The sequence below is a fragment of the Epinephelus fuscoguttatus genome, linkage group LG13 (genome assembly GCF_011397635.1).
Source record: "Epinephelus fuscoguttatus linkage group LG13, E.fuscoguttatus.final_Chr_v1".
In the NCBI taxonomy this organism is placed as follows: domain Eukaryota; kingdom Metazoa; phylum Chordata; class Actinopteri; order Perciformes; family Serranidae; genus Epinephelus; species Epinephelus fuscoguttatus.
In genome coordinates this window covers 19479025-19500834 of record NC_064764.1, presented here as the reverse complement: position 1 = coordinate 19500834, position 21810 = coordinate 19479025, and the positions used below count along the sequence as shown (strand labels likewise).

Here is a 21810-nt window from a genome sequence, read left to right as displayed (position 1 = left end):
TAGCTGATCCAATTGCTATTTAATCAGGCACTTACTTGGCAATTACCTGCCAGAATAGAAAACCAGCAGGAGTGAGAGCATACTAAGTTTAATGTATCAGTTCACTGTTGGCAATCCATTAAATGCTCACCACATGGCCACTAGCCTGACCGCAGTCTTACATAAATTCAAACACAAAAAAAGCCACAGGTGTGTTCACTTTAATTATTCAGTCAAGACACACAGCTGCCCTGACTGACTGGTCAATTGTTCTCCCCTGTTTTTCCATCCAGCATCTCTGAATTGTTATTTTTCTCCTATCAGATGTCTCCAAAGTGAGTATCACACAACAGTGGAGGAAATGAATAAAGCACATTCACTCAAGTATTTTACTTGTGTGCATTTTTGAGGTACTTGTACTTCACTTGAGTATTTTATACTTCTACTCCACTGCCTTGTACTTCAGGGCATGTATTTGGCACCCTTACTTTTCTCCAGATTCAAAATTTAAACATAGTGTCAGCTTGTATATTGTGATACATTGTAGATTAAGTACTCAACGATATATTGAATAGCTTTAACTACACTATTTAAACCCTGCTAACATGTTAACTGATTCATTAATAACACTAATATGATAAAATCATAAAGACTATGTAATGATATAGCACTCTAAAATGGGTCATTTTGCATTTTGAGCACCTACTTTTGATACTTTTCAGTGGAAATATTTCTTTACTTTGATTTTATTTTGAATGCAATGGTTTTACTTAGAGTATTTTTCCATTGGTGTTGCTTTTAGAAGTGTAATAATGAATCTGCTATGAACAGAAAATTACCTGCAACCAATTTAATAATTAATCATTTGTGTTTTTAATGCAGAACTGCCAAAAAATATTTGGTTTCAGCTGAATATTTTCTTATTTTCTGCTCTATTATTATAGTAAACTGAATATATTTGGATTGTGGAGTGTTGGTCAGACAAAACAAGCCATCTGAGTGACCCAACTTGAACTTTTGGGTATGTGCTGGGCATTATTGACCATTTTCTTCCAATTAGAGGCCCAATAATTAATCAGGAAATTGGTCAGATTAATCAGTGAAAATAACTGTTAGTTGCAGCCCTGCCACTTTTACTTAAGAGTTTCAATCCCCATCACTTGGTTTGATCTATGTTTTAATTTCATGGTCTTTTTTATATTGACGAACTGTGGTGAAGTGAGTGCCTAATTGGAGTCTAGCCTGCAATTCCTTTTTTTACTCCCTATAAGACGTGATCGTTTTTTAGGTTTAAGCCACTTTCAGTCTAATTGATATTTGTGTAGAGCAAAATGACACTATTAGCAGAGCTGTTATGAATAATTTGTGTTTGCCATGTGTTGCCTGATAATTGAATTGTTTAATTATTGATAATTAGCGGGTAGGACTTAATTCTCTGCACTCTGTTTGCATGGTGAAAGGTAGTAAACACCCCCTCCTTTGAAAACAAAAATATATTAATGTCACCTTTAAGTTAATGCATTCTTCTATAATGATGGATGTCTTGGCTAAAAGTAGTAATTAAGCATTTTGCTTTGTATTTGTCTCAGTTATAGTAATGAGTTGGCTGCTTGCATCACTGTGCGGTGGTGACGTGTGGCGTCTGGGAGCTGTCCCAGGAATCATGGTGCTGAAGCTGCAGCACAAATTCAGCAGCCAATGATCACAGGAGAATCCGGGGATACGGATGCTTTCACCCAGAGCAGGACAGTCCGACAATCGTGTTGGATTTTAACGGAGGGATTTAAACCCATCGGCTTGTTCCTCGGACATGGAAATTCGATAATTGGGGATGTAAGCTTCACGCAGACTTGTCAGCGACCTGCAGTCTGGCAGGAGCTCTATGAGAAAAAAAAAATCCCGAAACTGTGAGTCGTAGAGAAATCGGGGTAGCTCGCCAGGTAAGACAGATTTCGCTTCCTAACATGGCACGCCATCGATTGACTTGATTTGCTTTGAAAAGCCTCAGACGTCGACAGTAATCTGAGCTGTGCTGATTCCAAATGTGTCTTTCGGTGTTGTTGGAATATTTGAATTTTCAAGAATGAGCGCTGACATTTTGTTAGTCTGTATCAGTCCATTGTACCAAAGGCAGATTTGATTCGTGGTTTCTGCACTCGTCGTGAATCTGGAGGGAGAAGCCTGTCTAGATAGTTTATGTTGCACAGAGCAGGCAGACCATTAAGGCCATGAAATGACAGTGGACACTGAGTGAACGAACCATAGCCTTATTACTTGAATTCATATTCCTATCAATCTAACATTTGATTTTCCTCTTTTAGCTGTTCCATTTATTGAACTTAATGGCTTCAGACACTTGTTTGCATCGATGGGATTTGTTTGCCTTTTGGATTTACATTCTCGTGGGAAGACAATAAAGGACTTTGAATTTCAATATACCAATATCAACATAGAAAACTAAAAGGCTGCTTTCTAACCTCCCCAACAAACGCAGGAAAAAACGCACCCCCACTATCCCATCCCACGGCATATGAAGAAGTGTTTGCTCATGACGGGGACACATACAGTACATGCTGTTTTCTTCCAGCACCTTTGTATGGTGCTGTGAGTTTGTGGCCGGATACAGCCTAATGCTGCGCAGCCAGGGCATGCTGAAGAGCCGCTGTTGCGTCCTGCTCGGTGACCTGAGGGTGCTCCTTCTCGGGCCACCGGCACCGCCGACACCGCTGCCTCCGCTGACCCCCATGAGCGTCCAAGGCACGGAAAGCCATGAAACAGGCGTCACCGTCCCCGACAACAACAACACGTTAACGCGGAGCCACCAGCAGCACGCAGGGGACCGGGTTGCCCCATCTGCAGCAGGAGCCACCGGGCCACCGGGCGGAGAGCGACCGGGCTGGGTTGATGCTGCAGAGCTGTCGGCGGCCCTGCGCGGCTGCAGCAGCTCTTCTGATGACTGCTCAAAGGGCAAACTGGAGGAGAGGTTCTCCCTCACCAGCTACACGGAAAGTGGCTTCAGGACTCCCGTGTGCAGGATCTGCTTCCAGGGACCAGAGCACGTAAGTCAAGGAAAATTTGTTTTCCAGAAATGTCATGTATGATCCATGGATTATCTCTCTTGCATATGTTCTCTTTGTGAAATCTGTTGGTGTTATTTAACTGGAATGAATCCCCCAACCACTGGTTCTCCAACTATAGACCAAACCAGGTGACCACTTAAATCCAAAAACCTCTCCTTCCTGTCAGAGCCTCTGCTACATTCAGGCTTTTGTATTACATGAGAATGCACTGGTCAAGCCTCTTTTCTACTGAGAAAACCCACTCCCAGCATCTTATTAGGGCATCCGCGCAGCTGGAGAGCCCACTAAGCAGGGATCCCACTGCATCCTGCACTCATCCCTTTGCATGGCTTGAAAAGACAGCTATAGCTAGCAGTGGGAGGATAATGAAAGACCTTGTCCCCATGGTTGACAAGTGTGGAGGATACACAGAGATGCAGTAACAACTCATTATAGCCAAACACTGTGAATTCATATCGAAGCATTACATGCGTGAAAAAATCAAATAATACCTCTCACTCTGCTGCTCACGCACCACCTGGAAACAGCAAAAAAAAAAAAAAAAAAAAAAAGAATAATAATGTGCACGGAACAGGAGGGAAGAGCCTTCACACTGCGTGCCTCTGTGTTTGGGGCCATATTGATGATAATGTCACACCACATCAATCAGGAGAGGCAAAAATCTGAAAGAAGATGGCTAAGGTGTGTCGCAATAAATAATATTGAATTATATCAGAGGAGCAAGTACTTAGCAATTTGCAGACACATTAGTTACACTGTTTGACAGAGCCTTTGAGACCACGTTGACAAATATGTCACACCTCACCAATTGGCAATGGAGGCAGGGAGGTTAGAAAAAGTGTGAAGCAAGATAACTGAGGTGCAGAACATAACTTTTTACCCGGCAGTCTGTGCTCATGGTTGCTTTTCCTTTACCCGAGCAACAGATTTACTGTATCATTTCATGGTCATTGCACTGTGTATGGTCTATAATCTCTCTTATGTTTCATCGACTAATTACACCAACAGCAATTCTGTGCATCATTCCACCTCTGAGCACAGACTTTGTAATCATTACTGACGTGGGGTCTAGTTGTGAGATTGCAAGACAAGGCCTCATCCTTGCTTTTTTTCCAAAACTCCAGATAGTCAGCACACTCTGCAGTGCATACAAAGTATCGGCTTCAAAATTTGCAGTGTTTCCCATGGCCTCCCCCAACTCATCTCATCGATGCTTCCTTGAGACATTGCAGCTAGTCAATAGCACTTGATTTCATGCCGTCTTATCATTATGCAAGTTCTTATCTATCACCGGCCTTCCTTTTCCTGTCGTCTCTGCTGTTGGTTTGGGTGAAGTCCAAATGTGGATCCGCCGAGGTGTAAATGGGTACAAGGAGAATGATGCTCCATTTGAAAAGAGAGATGAGTGGACTGTCTGTGTGTCACTGTGTGATACAGGCAGTGGGGACATTAGTTATCCTCTGTTCTCCCTTAGCCTCCAGGATGTCACATAGACCAAGGCAGCCAGTATCTGATCTGACAATCCACCTCCAAAACACTTCCATCCCCAAGGCTGAGATACTCAAGACAGAGTAAAGAAGGGAGCGAGAGACATTTCTTTCCTCAAGCATCCCACTAGAAAAGGGCCTTGAGTGTCTGACAGTGGCAACCATTGAAAAATGATTGTACTCTGATTTAATATGACACCAAATGATGTAATAAGTCTGTGTAATCGAATTTCTGTCGGTGTTTTTGGTGCCATTTTCTTTGAGGTGCCCTTTGTGATTCACAACCAAAGTCCTGCTATTTTTAAAGATAGTTTCCATCTTAGTTTCCAAATCTGTCTTAATACAGTACTTAATACAATACTTAATACAATACTCACCTACCTACTGAAAGCTGTGGTCACTTTATCATTCCTCATCTCCATCCTGGCCATAAAGCTATTCCCTCAGAAGTCTGTAAGCTAAATTAAGTGGATACCTTGAGGTGTTTTTCCCCTATGACATTTAAGGCTTAATTTCCCCTTAGCCAATGAGCATACCTAAACATTTTTTAGTTAAGGAAAACATGAAGTCATTTACTGCATTGGAGGAGATTTTACAGTTTCCATGTGGATGTTTGTTTGCACTTGTGCTTGTGATACCTAAGGTCTTTTATGCAATAACTTTAAGGGATTTCATTAAGTATAAATCCAAAAGGACCAGAAACCTTAAATTCTGAAGTGAATACTTTAAGAAAACCTTAGGGAGAAGACAAAAGGGTGTTAAGCCTTAACTCGGACGTGAAGGAAAATCTTAGGGTGTTTGGTGCAACTGGCCCCTGTAACTTTTGATAATAACTACTTGATGTTAGCACAGAACGAAAATGTGGGTTTTGTCCTCCGTCACTTTCATTACGTTCACACAACAAAGGGATATCTTCAGCAGGGAGGAATGATTACCTAGACCTAGAACTTTCAGCATATTAAAGGACATGAGGATATTTCCTTAGTTAAGGAAAAACATTAACATTTACTGCATTCTAGGAGATTTTACAGTTTCCATGTGGACCGTTTGTTTGCACTTGTGCTTGTGATACCTAAGGTCTTTTGTGCAATAACTTTTAGGGATTTCCTAAGTATAAGCCCAAGAGGAGCAGAAACCTTAAATTATGAAGTAAACATTTTAAGGAATCCTTATGGAGAAGACCAAAGGTGTTATGTTCATTGAATTAAGGAAGCCTCAACTCAGATGTGAAGGAAAATCTAAAGGTGTTTCTGTAACTTTTGATAATAACTACTTGGTGTTAGCACAGAGTAAAACTGTGGATTTTGTCCCCCGTGACTTCCATTAGGTTCACACACAAAGGGATATCTTCAGCAGGGAGGAATGATTACCTAGACCTAGAACTCTTTCGGGGTATAAAAGGACAGGGGAGTTTTGTATTAAGATATAAAAATCCTGATCCGTCCTCAAAGCCAGACTACTTTTGTTGGAGTTAATTTACATTCCCAGACACACAATATACAGTATAATGAACAGCTGAGCCAACGCACCTGAGGTTATTCATGTATTTCTTTATACACAGCTAACTCAAGACATATTTCAAGCCATTGTCAGTTCTATTTAGCTAAAGGTCGGCGAGAAGCTTTACAGGGGACTCTGACTAGCTTGCATGGAACATTTGCTTTATTCAAGCTTGTGCTTTCAGACTTGATCTTGACCTCATCCCTCAAAGAGTAAGCAATTTCTCTGATTTATCTTCGGATCATAGAGATTTTCAGGAAATAGTCATGTAGTGCACAAACTCCTAAAATGGATATTCAAAAAGTAATATGAAGAACCAAAGAAAAGTCATGTTGTGTGTGAGGGATCCTTCCCTGAATTGTCATGCACTATTACATGGACGTGCCCTTTGGGGCTTCTGCTGCCCTGTCCTCACTTGAGCTGCATGTTGAGAATATGTGAGTCCCTGCTGCTTAGAAAAAATGTCGTCTCCCCCTCCTAAATCATAACACAGATAATGCACTCGCACAGTGTGTTTGTCTGAGACACAATGAGAAGGCTTGAGGGGTCAAGTTAGCATCATTCTTCCTATATGGCCCCACAGTGCAGAGGCATTAAGCTCTCTATGCTCCATCATATGTACATAGGATGGCTCCTCTGCCATTTGTTGTGAATGGGATATAAACAAGTTACACAAGCGCATGACATTTTTTGGCCTTGCTGAAGCTTTTAGACAGGAATTGTGAATTCATAAACTTAAATGATAAGCTGTGGGTGCCCTTTCATTCAATTTTTTCGAAAGGGCCATTAAGGGTTACTGTAGGCTTAATGGTTCCTGTAAAATAAACAATGAGTGGAACGTCCCCCAGCATATGTTTTATGAGCAGTCATTGCAGGTAAATAAATGTGACATTATATGACCTTTAATTTGATATTTTAAGCGATTCTTTTCCTGCTAACTTGTTGAATATGGTTAAAATGCCCATATGAAGCTGTTTTTCAAATGACTGCAGTGTTGCAGGGACTGGAGAAATGCTTGTGGCCTGAATGTCATCGGCTATTGTAAAAATCGCTTTCATTCAGTTTCTATGGGAGCTAGTTTATTATACCACAATTTCTCTGCCTGGAGTTAATGGAGTTCACTTGCATTGATTCCAGACCCTTAAGAAATGTGAATAGCTGTCTCTAATTTAGTTTCATGACATTATATACATTGGGAGTGGATCCAATTTTATAAGGAGAAAATTAGGTGCACTGAGGTAGTTTTAGGATAATGCAGCACAGAGAAATGGAATAACACGACCCGAGCTATCAGACTTATCTTTTGAATGCATTGTTCCTGTGTGTGTATTTTTTAAATTTTTGAATGATCATTGCTGTTTGATCAACAAAAGGACATTTAGTTATCACTTTCTGTATGCGTGGGCTGTAATGCCACATTTGTTATCAGTCTCTCTTGCTCTCTCTCCAGCCTCAGTTGTACTGGAGTGATCTAGGTTTCAGCTCTTGGCTGCAATCAGGCCAGTCACAGTGAGCGGTCTGAGTCCCACTGGACACGGCAGAAGTGTTCTGGTGCTCCTGCCAATACACTCCCACCCTGGCCATCTGTAGATGGGCCTTTTCTCCTCTAACTCCCCACTTTTCCCTCCCTTCTTCTCAACCAGGGTGCCGCTCCGTCTGTCAGAGATGTCAGCACAATGATGCCGTGGAGAAATAATCTGGAAACTCACTGCGTTTTGCATTTCTTCCCACAATCTCTGTGCCATGTTCGCGGCAGACAGGGACAGGGGATATTTAATATTGAATTAACAATGCCTTGGCTTAGAAATTGAATGCCTCATTTTAGCGAGGAGGAGAGCTTTCTTGCAGCAGAAGGGGTTGGCGAGTTTATTTTTTCATTCACTACAGGCTTTTTGTTCAGTCCCATTAAGATTAAAACATCTATACAAGAAGGTCCTGCTTTGAATTTTACAGACCCGAGTTTCTTTAACTACAGGTCAGGACCTCAAAAGGGTAGCAAGCCTACATCTTTTGGGTCATTTTCTATATCCAATAAGACATGAGTGGTAATATATTTTAATGAGTTTGGGGCCCAGGGTGAGAGATTATAAATCTCTAATATTTTCCTCAGGCTGAATCCAGTTTGAGAATAATGTCTGGTTAAGAATATGGCTGGGCACATATTGCTGTTATGTGAGTTTCTAATGCTTTGATTGTTTTTTTTTTTTTTTTGGAAACCTGTCATACCCCACTGGATGAGCTGGAAACACGCTGGTCACATTAAAAGCTGCTAAATCTCAGATCTTTTATCTGATAGCAAAGAGATTCTCCTTTTCAGCAATATTCACATGGCTCAAGAGATCATAAGTTTACCACTGAGCACCTCTTCAGGAGTAGATCACAGCACTGCCCTGATCAAATGCTTCTCAAAAATAGATTTGTACCCCAACAACCTTTGGGGTGCTGAAGTGATGGTCTGCTTTGCTTTTTAGTTCATTTTATTGATACTAATGCCATTATCAATTCTGCTCATTGGTCTGATGCTTTATCGATTCCCTTATTTATTCCTGATCAGTTTTCTGTGTGGGGAAAAAAAAGTAAGTTCACACAGGTTTTCCGTCAATGCAACTGATTTATTATCTCCATTCTTAAAATTAATAAAATCAGAGAATATTTATACAGCACTCCTTTTCATTTAGGTTTACTTAGTCAGAGAAAATAATCTGCTGTGTTGTGCATGTGCACTGGGCAGCAGTAGCTCAGTCCATAGGGACTTGGGTGGGAACTGGAGGGTCACTCTTTCAAGTCCCCATCCAGACCAAATGTGAAGCGTGGACTGGTAGCTGGAGAGGTGCCAGTTCACCTCCTTGAGCAAGGCACCAAACCCCCAACTGCTCGGGGCACCTGTCCATGGGCAGCACCCTCACTCTGACATCTCTCCATTTAATGCATGCATAGGTCCTTTTTGTGCACGTGTGTGTGTTCCGGGCCTGTGTGTATATGACAACAGTGAAAAAAATTGAATTTCCCCTTGGGGATCAATAAAGCATATCTTCTAATTTCTACTAACTCATATGTAGAGCATCAAATTTTCAATTCAATTCAATCTGATGCCTTTATTGTCACTGCACAGCAGTACAACGAAATTGTGTGATCTCTGGGCTAATACACATAAAACAGCAAAAGACAATAAACAATAACCAACAACAGTGAGACACATAAAATACACTATGGGTAAGAGAATATTAATGCTGTAATAATATAAATCCACATGCAGTGTGATACGAGCAGCAGTATAGACTTAATTGCACATCTGGCCCAGCCAAGGAGCATACACAGTATGCACTATTACATATCAGATGAATAACATGGCATTCCTTTAATTTAACTGAGTTTAATGTCATTGTTTGCAATGTGCAACTATTAGAAAAACATGCCAGTATCAATAAAAAAAATTGATAAACTTGGAGGCAAATGATTCAGATGGATTGGACAGTTTGGACCCACTCTTCAATTCCCATCCCTACTTTCAGCTACTTAAACCTCTTTAAGGTGTAGGCTACTGCAGCTGAGAGGTTAACCACACTAGTTAATCTCCTTTCAGTGAAATCAATCACATGTAGCTGTCACCAGGTCAATGTAGAGGACCTGAAATGCCTTCAATTGTACTAACATCCTAAAATACTGAGTTTAGAAATGTCATTTCAGATGACCGGTGTGACAAGTGACCGTATCTTTCACAATAACTGCACCAAATATTGGACATTGTTCAAAATGTACTCATGAATACAAATGAAGGACAGTCAGACATAAGATTTTACATTTTGCCTTTAATAAAGCTCAGGAGCCGGGAGCAAAGGAGGCACTGAGGACAGAAAGTGAAGGAAGGAGGAGTAAAAGAGAAGATGATGTATTTTTTTTCTATATTTATATTTAGACTGAAGTTACCATATTTACATCTACAAAAGAATATTTATGTATATGTGACAGCTGCAGCAACGGTGTACATTTAACGCTGTATTTTGCAGCGTTGTTGGGGTTTGCTCTTTGATAAAAGCTCCGGTGACTAATCCTCCACATTTCAACTGTATTAGTAATCAAGCATTTTGCCTGTCAACTTGGTGTGAGGCAAAGCTTTCATTTCACACCTGAACTGGTGTTCTGCTATAATATGACAGTGCTATAATGTGCAGTGTTTTGTGTGTGTGCGGGTGTGTGTGTGCGTGCGTGTGTGCGTGTGTGCCTGACTGTGGATACAAAGCTCTCAGAAAATCAATAAGCCAGCCACAAAGAACTGCAAAGAAATATAAATGTATGTATAGTGTAACCTGTAGTTTAAAGGGTTATCTGCAGGGAGTAAATGCGATGAGAAAACAAAGGACTATCAGCTGGTCAATGGTTGCTATAGGGAGATATTTCCTCTGAAACCCAAATCACTACTTAGGCCACTTTTGAGGTCGAGTCCTGTATTACGAGGCGGAAAATTGCAGCAATTTTCTTGTTGTGATATTCGCATTTCATTGCTTTCTGTATGCTTCTGCTGAAAGAATTTAACCCAGAATGCATCAGGGCACACACTGTCCAGACATGATATCCACTGACAGTAAAAACATGAAACATATGCATTGAAAGGAAATAAATAATGAAGATCTCTTGTCCTGGGTTGCTGGTATTGATTAACTGTCTCCCACAGGGGGAGCTCCTGAGCCCATGCCGGTGCAGTGGGTCAGTACGCTGCACCCACCATCCCTGCCTCATCAAATGGATCAGCGAGAGAGGCTCCTGGGCCTGTGAACTCTGCTACTACAAATATCAGGTCATTGCCATCAGCACCAAGAACCCATTACAGGTGAGCTGTGGGTGTGAAGGGCAGCGGTCCTGTGGTCGTTTAAAAAGGAGGAGAGCTGGATGAGAAGGCGAGATTTTATTACTGTGTGTGACAATATTTACAGTGTGGTGATCAGGAGCAAGTTATTGTCGGTTCTTGGAAATAGAGGTTTCTGGCAAGTTAACAGTCCGATGAAACTGAGAACAAAATGTCTGTTTTGCCATCAGGAGAATTGTTGGGGTTTATGAGCATAGGGGTAGAGAGCCCCAGGCCCTTCTCCTCCGGGACTCATTTGGATGCATTTTTGGTTTTCATATCAAAATTTATTTGGGACAAAACACCATTTTCAGGAATCACACTGTCTCGACTGCAGCTCTGTTTTTGCTCTGATCATAAACCGAGTACTGAAAATGAAAGTTTTGAATTAAACAAGGCTTTCCCTCTGATCTCTGGAATAGAAAGATTGCAGAAGTAACTTCTCTCTCAGTTTGAGACTTCAGTAATAAGATAGGGGGGTGAGTGGACATGGATTTTTTTTTGGAGGTTCTTACAGGCAGCACTGATGCGTGAGAGACTGCTTTATAATTTTGTGCTTCATATTCAGCTGTAGTGTTCCCTTAAGTTTTGTTGTTGTAACCAGATCTTTATGTGCAAATGCTAAACAAAACAAAAGATAGAAATAATTAAAATGTTTTGCATTCATATATATACCTACTCACCATCTGTGTTAGAGGAAAAGTTTTCTGATTATCTGCCTGATTAACTTGTGGTGTGAATGTTTTTGCGTTATGCTTTTAAATCTGTGATTGTACCCACTGATTGTATCTTTCCTTTGTTGGTACTTACTCTTAATGCACTTGTTCTCTTTTTTGTCCCCGGTGTTTTTCCGAGTATTCACTGAAGTTAAAAAAGAAATGAGAATGGAATACAAAGAGCTAAGCTGTACTGTTCTTTGTGTCTTCCTGCAGTGGCAGGCCATCTCCTTGACAGTGATAGAGAAAGTGCAGATAGCAGCAGCCATCTTGGGCTCCCTGTTCCTGATGGCGAGCATCTCCTGGCTGGTGTGGTCGTCTTTCAGCCCGTCAGCCCGCTGGCAGCGACAAGACCTGCTTTTCCAGATCTGCTACGGAATGTACGGCTTTATGGATATCGTCTGCATCGGTGAGGTGCTAGAATTTACATTGGGTTTATTACTTGTTTGATATAATTTGATCCTCATAATTCCTCTTGGGATTAATGTGTGCTTTTTAAGACTGAGAATGATATTCAGTTTGTCCAGTTTGGTACATTATGCATTCCACAGACTGAGCAAACATAATGTCAAGGTTCTCAGTAGAGTCAATAATCATGCCCGCCAGTCGTGGCAGGAACCATTTACACTATTGACAATCAATATAACAAATCTATGCTGCTATTTCATATCAATATGAATGTGTGCAGTCTTGTCATGTTACACTGGCTTGCATTTGTATTGCACACATGATTATTTGGGCGCTTTTATTAATATTTTGTGCACTATTTGATATATTACTTTTACCATGTTAAAGATAAAATGCTTAGTCAAAGCTTACTCGATAAACTAAACATCAATTCAATTCTAAAACAATGAGCATTTGGTTTTCGCAGCCAAACTTTGCGTAGATATAACACAACAAGAATAAAAAGGTGCATCGAAACATTTTCAAACATCTTCTGGATTCATGTGGGTGTCCAAATCCAAGCTAGCAGCAGCCCCTTTAAGCCTGCCGTCCTCCTCTGGAGCCCGAGGGCCCGCGTGTTTTGGATGACTGTGTGATGGCATCTCACATTAAGAAAACTCTAACTGCCACTGCAGCAGACAGTGGGATAAGAGGAAGAGGAGATTGATTGTCTCCGGTTTGGTGGCGAGGATTGACTGTGGAGTCATTAACTCTGCACTTTACAGAGATTAACTTGTCACCTGGCAGACATTAAAGAGCAAAGACCTGACTTTCACTTATCCGCAAAGTTGGAGTGGGAGAGGAACAGGGCTGAAGAGGCGAGACAGGGTTTCATCAATAAACTCTGTAAATACAGGAGAGGTTGGGAATTATTAAGCGTCTGTTTTTTATCAGAGTGCAACAGCAGAGAGCGGTGACTTCCTACAACAAAGGACGATGTTGTACGTTACCATTAAAATCTGTGAGCTGTATGATGAAACAGTTGTGTGTACAGGCCGTAGTGGTGACGATGGTACAGGAGGCAATCAGCTTAAGTTAGGCAGGCTACGAAAACATCCCATTCATAAAGAATTTCCCTCTATATGACTTTAAAATGGAAAAAAAGCTGTACAATCTTAGGGTCCAATCATCTCTTGTTACAGATTGATTTCAATTTTCCAGATACTGAGTTCAATGAACATGAATCAATAAGCAATTCTAAACTGTGATAAGATGTTATCGAACAACCGCAGAGAACAGATGCATCACTCTTGCTAACCTAAATCCAGAAGTGGTGAGTACTGCTGTGTCATAAGTTGTGCCACGTCTACAATTTTTCTAAGAAATAAAAATCTTATCTCGGGGTTATGGTGCGATACTTTAAAGATGAGTTGTTTTGTTCTGCTGCTCCCTCGGCTAATACTTCCTGCAGGCTTTAACACAGTGAATCCACCACTGCAGAGATATATATCACTTTGTGGTGTCATTAACACTACTGCCAGACAGTGACATTGTCTAATTGATCCTCTGATTTCCACAGCACTAATTGTCCACGAGGGACCTTCTGTGTTTCGCATCTTCCACCGCTGGCAGGCCGTGAACCAGCAGTGGAAAGTCCTGAACTATGATAAGTCTATGGACAGTGATGACCTGAAGAATGCCACTGTGGACAGGACTCTGTCTCAGCCCAGCCCGGTCTACCAGACTGGGGTAGGGGTGTCCACCTCCACCTCCTCGCTCATGGTGGTAGCCTCCACAGCCGACGGCTCCACCTCTACAACCATGGTGACGGCTGCGGGAGGACTGGGAACACATGTGGACCCCAACAGCGGCAGCACAGTGCCAGACCAACACTGTCCCTACAACATCCTCCACCTCCTCAGCCACCTCAGGCAGCCGGAGGCCCGCAGCCAACCCAGCAATAGCACACGAGAGCTGGTCATGAGAGTCACTACAGTCTGAGGAGTCAGTTGAGGCCTTATCTCACACGGAGGTGAAAGATTTATGAACCAGCTGACAGTTGAAAAAAAAAAAGTCATATCTTAACTGCACTGGATTAATACCATGTTCTTGTTTGTTTCAAAATGCATCTCTGATGTCCTTACATGGATTGAATAAAAGTCGAAGTTGTTTGATTTGCAGAACTGCTTGGGAAATTGTTATTTTGGATATTTGGGGTAAAGAATATTTGCTAATATTTGCATATATATATTCATTCCTGGTCTTTTGAAACAGTATACAGCATCTAAGATCAAAGGTCCCCTTAATATTGATGCAGAGCTTTCAGCTGCATCTCAGGTGACACCTCAGCCAGCTCTGCTTGATGAATGACAACTGAAATGCTGTTGAGAACACTAAATCCTTCATAGGAGGACTTTTGAGCTCTGTCATATATTTTTACCCTAACATCTGTCTGTATTACATAATGATCTGAAAATAACTGAAGGAAGAACTTCCTCTAAACTTACTTTTATGATAGAAAACCTGTAGATTTTTAACATCAGCATCTGGACCTGGATCAAAGCAATGATAATTAGTGACAATTATTTCTGCATGTTATATTAATGTACTGTAACTCTTCTCTATATTGCATACACTGTGATGTAGGATCCAGGTTGAACGCCTGCTGTGTGTCCAAAGATAGCAGCAGATTGCAGCTGCTGAATGTAAGCTGGGAAAATGTTTAAAGGTGCAACAACTAAAATCTTGTCATTCTAAATAACAGGTGAGATATGGGACAGTAAACACGCAGTCTAAACTAATTTGTAAACCCTATTTCCAGCTTAATCGATGCAGGTTTGAAGCACTGGTTGGTACTTTGTCTTCTATGTGCTTCTTTATTTGTAGTTCCAGTGTTTTATTTCCAGATGCTATTAAGAGTTTTTGTTGAGTCTTGAGAATGCAGTTGCTCTTTTCTCAAAATGAGACCTTTTATTTTTTTCTAACATTACATCAATATACCATCCCTCCATACAATAACGGGGGGAAAACAACAGCAAGGACCGTCATCAGCTAGTCTACATATATCTACTCCTACCAGTGTCTCCACGCATGGCAACGTGTTTCTGCTCCAAAGCAGCGGTGTCACTTGCAGTCCATTAGGGGCATACTCGTGTTCACATTTGCCTCACAAAGCCGGTGATTTCCCCGTCTCTCGGCTCTCAGATTCAGATATGCTCTTTGATATTTTCTCCACAGCTCGTGTTTCATGTCCACAAAAGATCAGTTTCATCCCAGGGGACAGTGGATCTCTGAAGCGTGTTGTGGGAGGGAAGAAACACTGTTAAAAGCATGCTCATAGTCGGGTGGAGATGGTGGGGAAGGGGGGTTATTGATGTTACCCATTTTTCCCACAACTTCTGACACAGTGATGCTGTACAGGGAGGACACTGTGTATTACTCTACTGTCTTTAACTTGAATGCCGTCCTGTAAAAAAAAAACAACATCATTTTGAAGCTAATATTATCCGTTGCAAGCAAAAAGCCCAAAGCTGATCATAGTGTGAAATATTTTTCAGGAGCTCTGCCTCAGATGCCTTTGAGCCTTTTCCAACGTGCATTACATTAAAACACATCATTAGTTTAGAAAGGCATCTGATATGAATGAGGAGCTTAATGTCGAGCTATTTATTTTTTATTCCTGTAGGTTTTTGCAGTGCAGCTGTACACTGTAACCTTGTCTCATCAGTATAACACTGCTAACTCGTTTAACAAAGAGTTTAATTGGGAAACAAAGCATAATCATGACATACATTACCTGCTTTTTGTTTGGCCTTTCCTCCTAATTAATCTCCACATTACCTGGTGGATGTGCAACTCTGCTGTTTCTCGTCATCATCAAATGCCAGGAGTACAGTATCTGCAGAGAATCAGGTAGCGCCATGATTTTCTGCTGAATTATTTAAGCCATGAAGTGCTGATATCAATGGGTGGGAGCTTCTCTATAGAACCGACTTGCAAAGAGCTGGGAGGTCGTGAGGAGTTCATGATGAATCTGCTTGCCTCAGTTCTCTTCACACCTTGTCTCTTTGAATTCACAGGCGCGCACACGTAGCTTTGATAAAGATAACTCACAAAACAACCAAAATGCATAGGAATTTATCACCTGGATGTCCTCTTTCAGGATTAATATGGAGCATGTCTCCAGCAGCTTAATTATTTAACGCCGCTCACTTGCACATGTTGAGATCATTTCAATTTCATGCTTTGGAATTAACATACTGCATGTAGAAATTTATGTCAGGGCTGGGAGTACAAAGTCACTTTCAACACTATATTTTCAATTTGAAATCTCTGCTCCCTTTCAGTATGTGCTTTTCATTCTCACTCATTGCTCTCAGGCTTCACTTAATCACTAAATAGCCTCAACCTTCTTCTGTCATCAGAAATAAATATATTTTTAGTGAACATTTTAAATAAAAACTACTGTGGCGGTTTTGAAATTTCAGATTGAAGGAATCATATCATGTCAAGAAGTCTTTCATGAAGCTCATCAATCAGATTTTCCATCACATTTTAAAGCTTTTAATATTCCTAACATCTCTGCTAAAGCAAATAATTGAGGCACTTTGCAGAGTCTGACTGCGTGAAATTCACAGGAAGCAGTAATTTCAGACAGGTTGTCTTTCTCCTGGTTGGTTGTACGGTGTAATAAAACCATTGTACATGTTGCTTTCATCTGCAGAAAACTGACCCAAAAAGGATTTTTGCAGACTATATACAACACAGAACCTTTGAAACTGGGTAAATTGCATACAGCTAATGTGCTACTCAAGCAGGTCATCTAAAGTCTGAATCAGACGGGTAGAAAGCGCCGCATTCATTCCCTGCAACCTCTGAAAATGAAAAGGTGCATTTTTAAAGTGCTGCTCATTTTTTGTTGAGGTGAGATGAAATGAAAGAGGCGAGAAGCATCGATGGTCAACAACAATGCTAGGAGAGATCGAAGGACAGGCAGCCTTAACACTTATGGTTAGACACATGCATCCCTCCTTTTTCTTCAGACCTGTTCAAGATCAGCTGCTGAAGCCTGAAGCTGAGTCTTTTGGTTGAGTTGTCATGGAAAAACAAATGGGCAATTTAGAGGTTCCAGTTCAACTCATCTGCATGCTTTTAGACTGGGCGTACAAACACACAGGAAGAAACTCCAAACAGGAAGTCTAGAGATTCACACCCACAACCTTGTTGCTGAGAGATGACAACCACTGAGCCGTCGCCATGCTGGTCCTTTAAATCTGAAACCACCCATTACTTCTAGTCATTACTTTATCTGGGAATCTTCCATCATGTAGAAATAGACTTTTACAAGCAAGGAACCAACTGAAAAGATGAAAGGCACTCTGTACTTCACTTGTCAAAAAAGATAATCGGTTACAGAAATGATTCTCAGTAACATGTTTTTTTGTAGCTTGTGTTCTCCCCCTGGTGGCTCGTTGGTGTACTGAGGACTTGTAAAAAAAATCAAGCAATCAACTTTATATCCACAGTCGTGTGGTAAGATTTGAGGTGTGTGCAGAGGTTCTTTCTTTCTGTGCACTTTCAACATTGTATATACTCCGATGTACAGCTGCGATAACTCAATTAAAGCAACAAGCAGGAGTTTAATGTCTTGCTATAGGGTATTTCCACGAGACATATGGTACATCTCTGTAAACAGAAGAACACACAGACCACTCTGCTCACTGAAATAGATTTTTATGTCTGTACGATGATAAACAGTTCAGGCACCGCTTGTCGTGGAAAGTAAATAAGTGCATTTACTCAAGCACTTCCTTCTTGAATACACCCCACAGAAATTTGAACAGAAAGCAAGAAAAGCACAGAGGACATGAGCTCAATGTCCTTGATGGGAACTACAACGCTTGCTTTGTAGATACAAATATTTTACTTTCAAAATACGTGATCAGCTTGTAAAATGTGATGCAATGCTACAGAGTAATCTACAACCCTATAATTTGCTCCACCTCCACCAGCTGCAACATTCATTCTGCTTTAGTACCTATAAATACATCAGAAATAATAATACAACATTATAATATGGAGTCACTTTGCATAGTGATCCCTTTTTGATTTTTTTTCCCACAAATTCTTCAATGCAGGGCTTTACATGTATTAGATCATGTTTACAGTGTGGTTTAACAGTCAAATATATTATAAAAAAATATCAGACCTCATCAAGAAAGTAACAACAAAGTCCTTGGTCTTAATGCCATTGTTGTCCCCTGTGGTGGTGTTGATGCCGTAACAAAAGGTCTAGTGTGTGTAGGATACTGTAAGATTATACATATTGATTTATTAGCCCTTTTCTACACAGAGATTGCTGCTACAAAGTCCCTCCCTTATGCCGCCTTTGCTTTTTACAAAGAATCAAACAGGGGTGACATCATGTTGTGCCAGTGTGTGATTTTCGACAGCATAACGGCATTGCAGAAGCAAAAGAGGCCTGGCAGGTGTGATGGGTAACACAACAGTGTCTGCCTCTAATGCTCTAGTGTGACATACAACATACATGTTAACAGGGCTTTATGAACTATAACAATGGCAAAATATGGCACTGACAATTATTTACTGACGCTGTTATGTGGCGGTTGATCTCGTCCTCTGCTCGGAGGATAAAGATCTCATTGTTTTTCAATTTGTAGACATTTTCAGCCTCTGCTCTTCGTCCTTGAGTTAGCCGCTAACTGCTCTCAGCTGCTTTTTAAATGTGCCACAGCGGCACACCCATCCTGCCCATAATCCTGTCCTGCCAGCTGTCCCTTTTATGCTGATGTCATGTCAGCGCTCTTAATACCTCTGCTGTTGGCCTCAAGGTGAGACAACTCTGCCCCCAATTCCACGATTGTACCGTTTATACAAAATGGCAAGGCAGAATAACGATGTGAAATTCCTGCCTTGAAAGAGCAGTGTAAAAGGGCCTACAGACTGGTTGGGGACCAGGTTTAACAAGAGCACATCTATTTCAAAACATCCATTTGCAAACTTCTTCACATCCAAGTCTCATTTATTCAGTCGAATGCTTAGTAATTCTCAAACACATGCATTTTTCAATAAAAAAAACCCGATTGGAGTCTGGCTTTGAAGAGAGCATAGATAAGTTTTTTACTTTCAGTTCAGTTTTAAATGGTAAGGTTTTAACATACGACTGGATAAATGAGATTTGGATTATACTGCAGTTGTGTAAGTGTTTGTGAACAGATGTTTTCATGTAGTTTTGCTGTTGTTAAACCTGGTCCCCAATCAATCAGTATATGTTTGCTGTTTTCCACGGCAAGAAAAGGTTTTCTTCAAGAATTCAAGGTTACACGGCATGACTAATTGATTGACAAGTGGTCATTTTGCAGGTGAGGTGTTCCTTTAAGGGTGTCATAACTGCATTAATGTGCAAGAAACTTGAGTGTCCTAGTTTGTGGAGGTAACTCTAATTATTGTTCCTCGTTCTTCCCCTCGTGGTGCACAGCTGCTCCACCTGTAAGCGTTAATGTGGATGCAGCAGGCATTTAAAAGGCGTGTTGCCTGGGAGAAAGATTGCCTGCCTCTCTCTTAATCGCTCAGTTGCTCACTCAGCATCTCTTCAGAAAAGCACCCCCACCCTACGCACACACACACGCACACACACACACACACACACACACACACACTCGGGTGCTCTATAAACAGCGGCAGCACTCTGTGAGCAGGTCAATAGCAGTACCGCTGCATTTCTCTAACTGAGCCCCTGATGAGGGACTTCCTGAGCACGCTGCCTTTTGAAAGTCGATAAACAGACCGCCTTGTATACACTAATGCATTCCTGCTGATTGTCACATTGGGTCAGAACTACACTGTGTGACCTGATTAAAATATGTCTGTCAAACTAGGGCACATGCCAAGAAATGTCCAATCCTAATGTGCAGCATTGCCAAATTTCCCATGTTTACCATGGCTGCCTGGTTTTGTTTGCACTTTGCATGAGTGGGACCTGTAAACAACATGGTTTACAGTATCTCTGCAACTTTATTGAGTAAAATTTGAATCAGCCACAGTATAACATCATTTCTAGATCTGACAAGGCTCTCATCAGTTGTTCTGCTTGCTGAAAAAGGCCTGTCCTTCACACTCTCTTTATGTTTTTTGAGCTTTCTTTTTAGTGTTTCTCTTTTCTTTGTTTTGTTTATGACAGTGAATATTTCAGCATTCACTTGAGGATCATATTAAAGCGGTGATGAAGATCTGCTGTTTTCCAAGTATGGGTACGGCTGCATCCTCAAAGTAATGTGTGTGATCAAAGAAATAGATAAAACGCAAATGGTTTATGTGAGGGTCAGGTCTTCTCATCTATTCTCTACTTTCCTTATATGCCCTTCTCGCTAAGCCTGCACCTGCCTCGCCCCTGGCATATTACTGGATATATGTGGATTATCAGTTCTTTGGCCATATTTTGGTGCGTTCATGTGCTGGTGGAAACGTCCAACATCATGAACGTACACTTTAACTGCTAAACACGATAATTATCATTATCATTATTATCATTATTATTATTACAAACAAGAAAAGAGCTAACAAAAATAAAAAACTTATCTAACAAACAATTTGCAGATTTTGTTTTATTTTATTTTTTTTATTTTTAATTTAATTTAATTCAATTCAATTCAATTCAATTCAATTCAATTCAATTCAATGCAATTTAATTTAATTTAATTTAATTTAATTTAATTTATTTGTACTACACCCAAATAGCTTTTGCCTTTTCATTTTCTTCCACCTCTAATGCTCTCCAAATACACTCTTGATCTTCGGATTATTTTTCCCTTGCAGCTCTTTTTTTTTTTTTTTTTTTTTTAAATGCCAGCTATGCCTGTCTATGTCGACTTACTTAATTATTAACATATAATACAAAGCTTGATAGACCTCAGAGTGCTGTAATCACTGAAAATAACATTTAAATATGTTTCTTTTTTTTAATGAATTCTTCAACAACATTCACATGAACATCCATTTACAGCAGGTGGAGGTCACACAAGTTATTATTATAAGCCTCTTCAACAAATTATCGCATGACTAAAAAGAATGCACAATTACAGCAACGAGCTCCATCTCTAGATTAACTCCGGCACTTAATGCATCCTGGTATAAAAACATAATTGATTTGTCTTAATGGTGGGACTCTTTGGTCAGCTGTGAGAAAACTTACAGTGAAGTTACACACACCAGAGTCTGTTAAATGCCTCACATAACACTTTCACCAAAGCTTATCTGTACCTGCTTTTAAATACTAAAGTTAAATGAAGCGTTCAATCATCAGGACCACTGAGTGATCTCGCCACACTTACTGCAGAAGGGAAAGGTCTCTGCCCTTGATTTATTTATTTTTTAAAAAGAGAAGAATAAAATCATAGATGCATTAAAAGACAGGCAGGTCATCTGTGATAATCTATCCACGGCACTGAAAAGGAAAAACGTCCTTCAGGAGACAATGAAAAATTTATTTCATGTCTCATGGCAATGAGAACTGTTCATGCTGCAGCATCTTGAATACCATCAAATTCAGATATTGTTTGTGTGCGTGTGTGTGTGTGTGTGTGTGTGTGTGTGTGTGTTTTCTTATACCTTTATTCTATTGTAGTGTTCTCACCTCTGAAACAGAACAACCACAAACAAACAAACCTCTGGGTGCTCTTAGTGTCCTCTATAACATCTTTCCCCATTCAATGTCCATGGAGCAGCTCCAGACTTTATACCCAATGACATCCCAAATTTGAGTGTTAGCACTCTAGCTCGGCACTAACTCGGCTTCTTCT

The 21810-nt window shown here is 40.6% G+C and overlaps 1 protein-coding gene across 1 annotated transcript; it reads left to right on the top strand.

Moving 5' to 3' along the window:
* The first annotated feature begins 1604 nt into the window (after nt 1–1604).
* On the top strand, nt 1605–14175 carry marchf4 (membrane associated ring-CH-type finger 4). Its single transcript, XM_049594400.1, has 5 exons — nt 1605–1919; nt 2301–3038; nt 10719–10874; nt 11822–12014; nt 13572–14175. Exons 2-5 carry the CDS (start codon nt 2550–2552, stop codon nt 13991–13993), a joined length of 1260 nt encoding a protein of 419 aa, XP_049450357.1. The 5' UTR covers nt 1605–1919; nt 2301–2549; the 3' UTR covers nt 13994–14175.
* The last annotated feature ends 7635 nt before the right edge of the window (nt 14176–21810 follow it).

Excerpts from the sequence above, each read along its gene's own strand:
- marchf4 (XM_049594400.1), top strand. The coding sequence starts at position 2,550 with ATGCTGTTTTCTTCCAGCACCTTTGTATGGTGCTGTGAGTTTGTGGCC. Across the intron at positions 3,039-10,718 it reads GCTTCCAGGGACCAGAGCAC|GGGGAGCTCCTGAGCCCATG; the intron begins GTAAGTCAAGGA and ends TGTCTCCCACAG. Across the intron at positions 12,015-13,571 it reads TATGGATATCGTCTGCATCG|CACTAATTGTCCACGAGGGA; the intron begins GTGAGGTGCTAG and ends TGATTTCCACAG.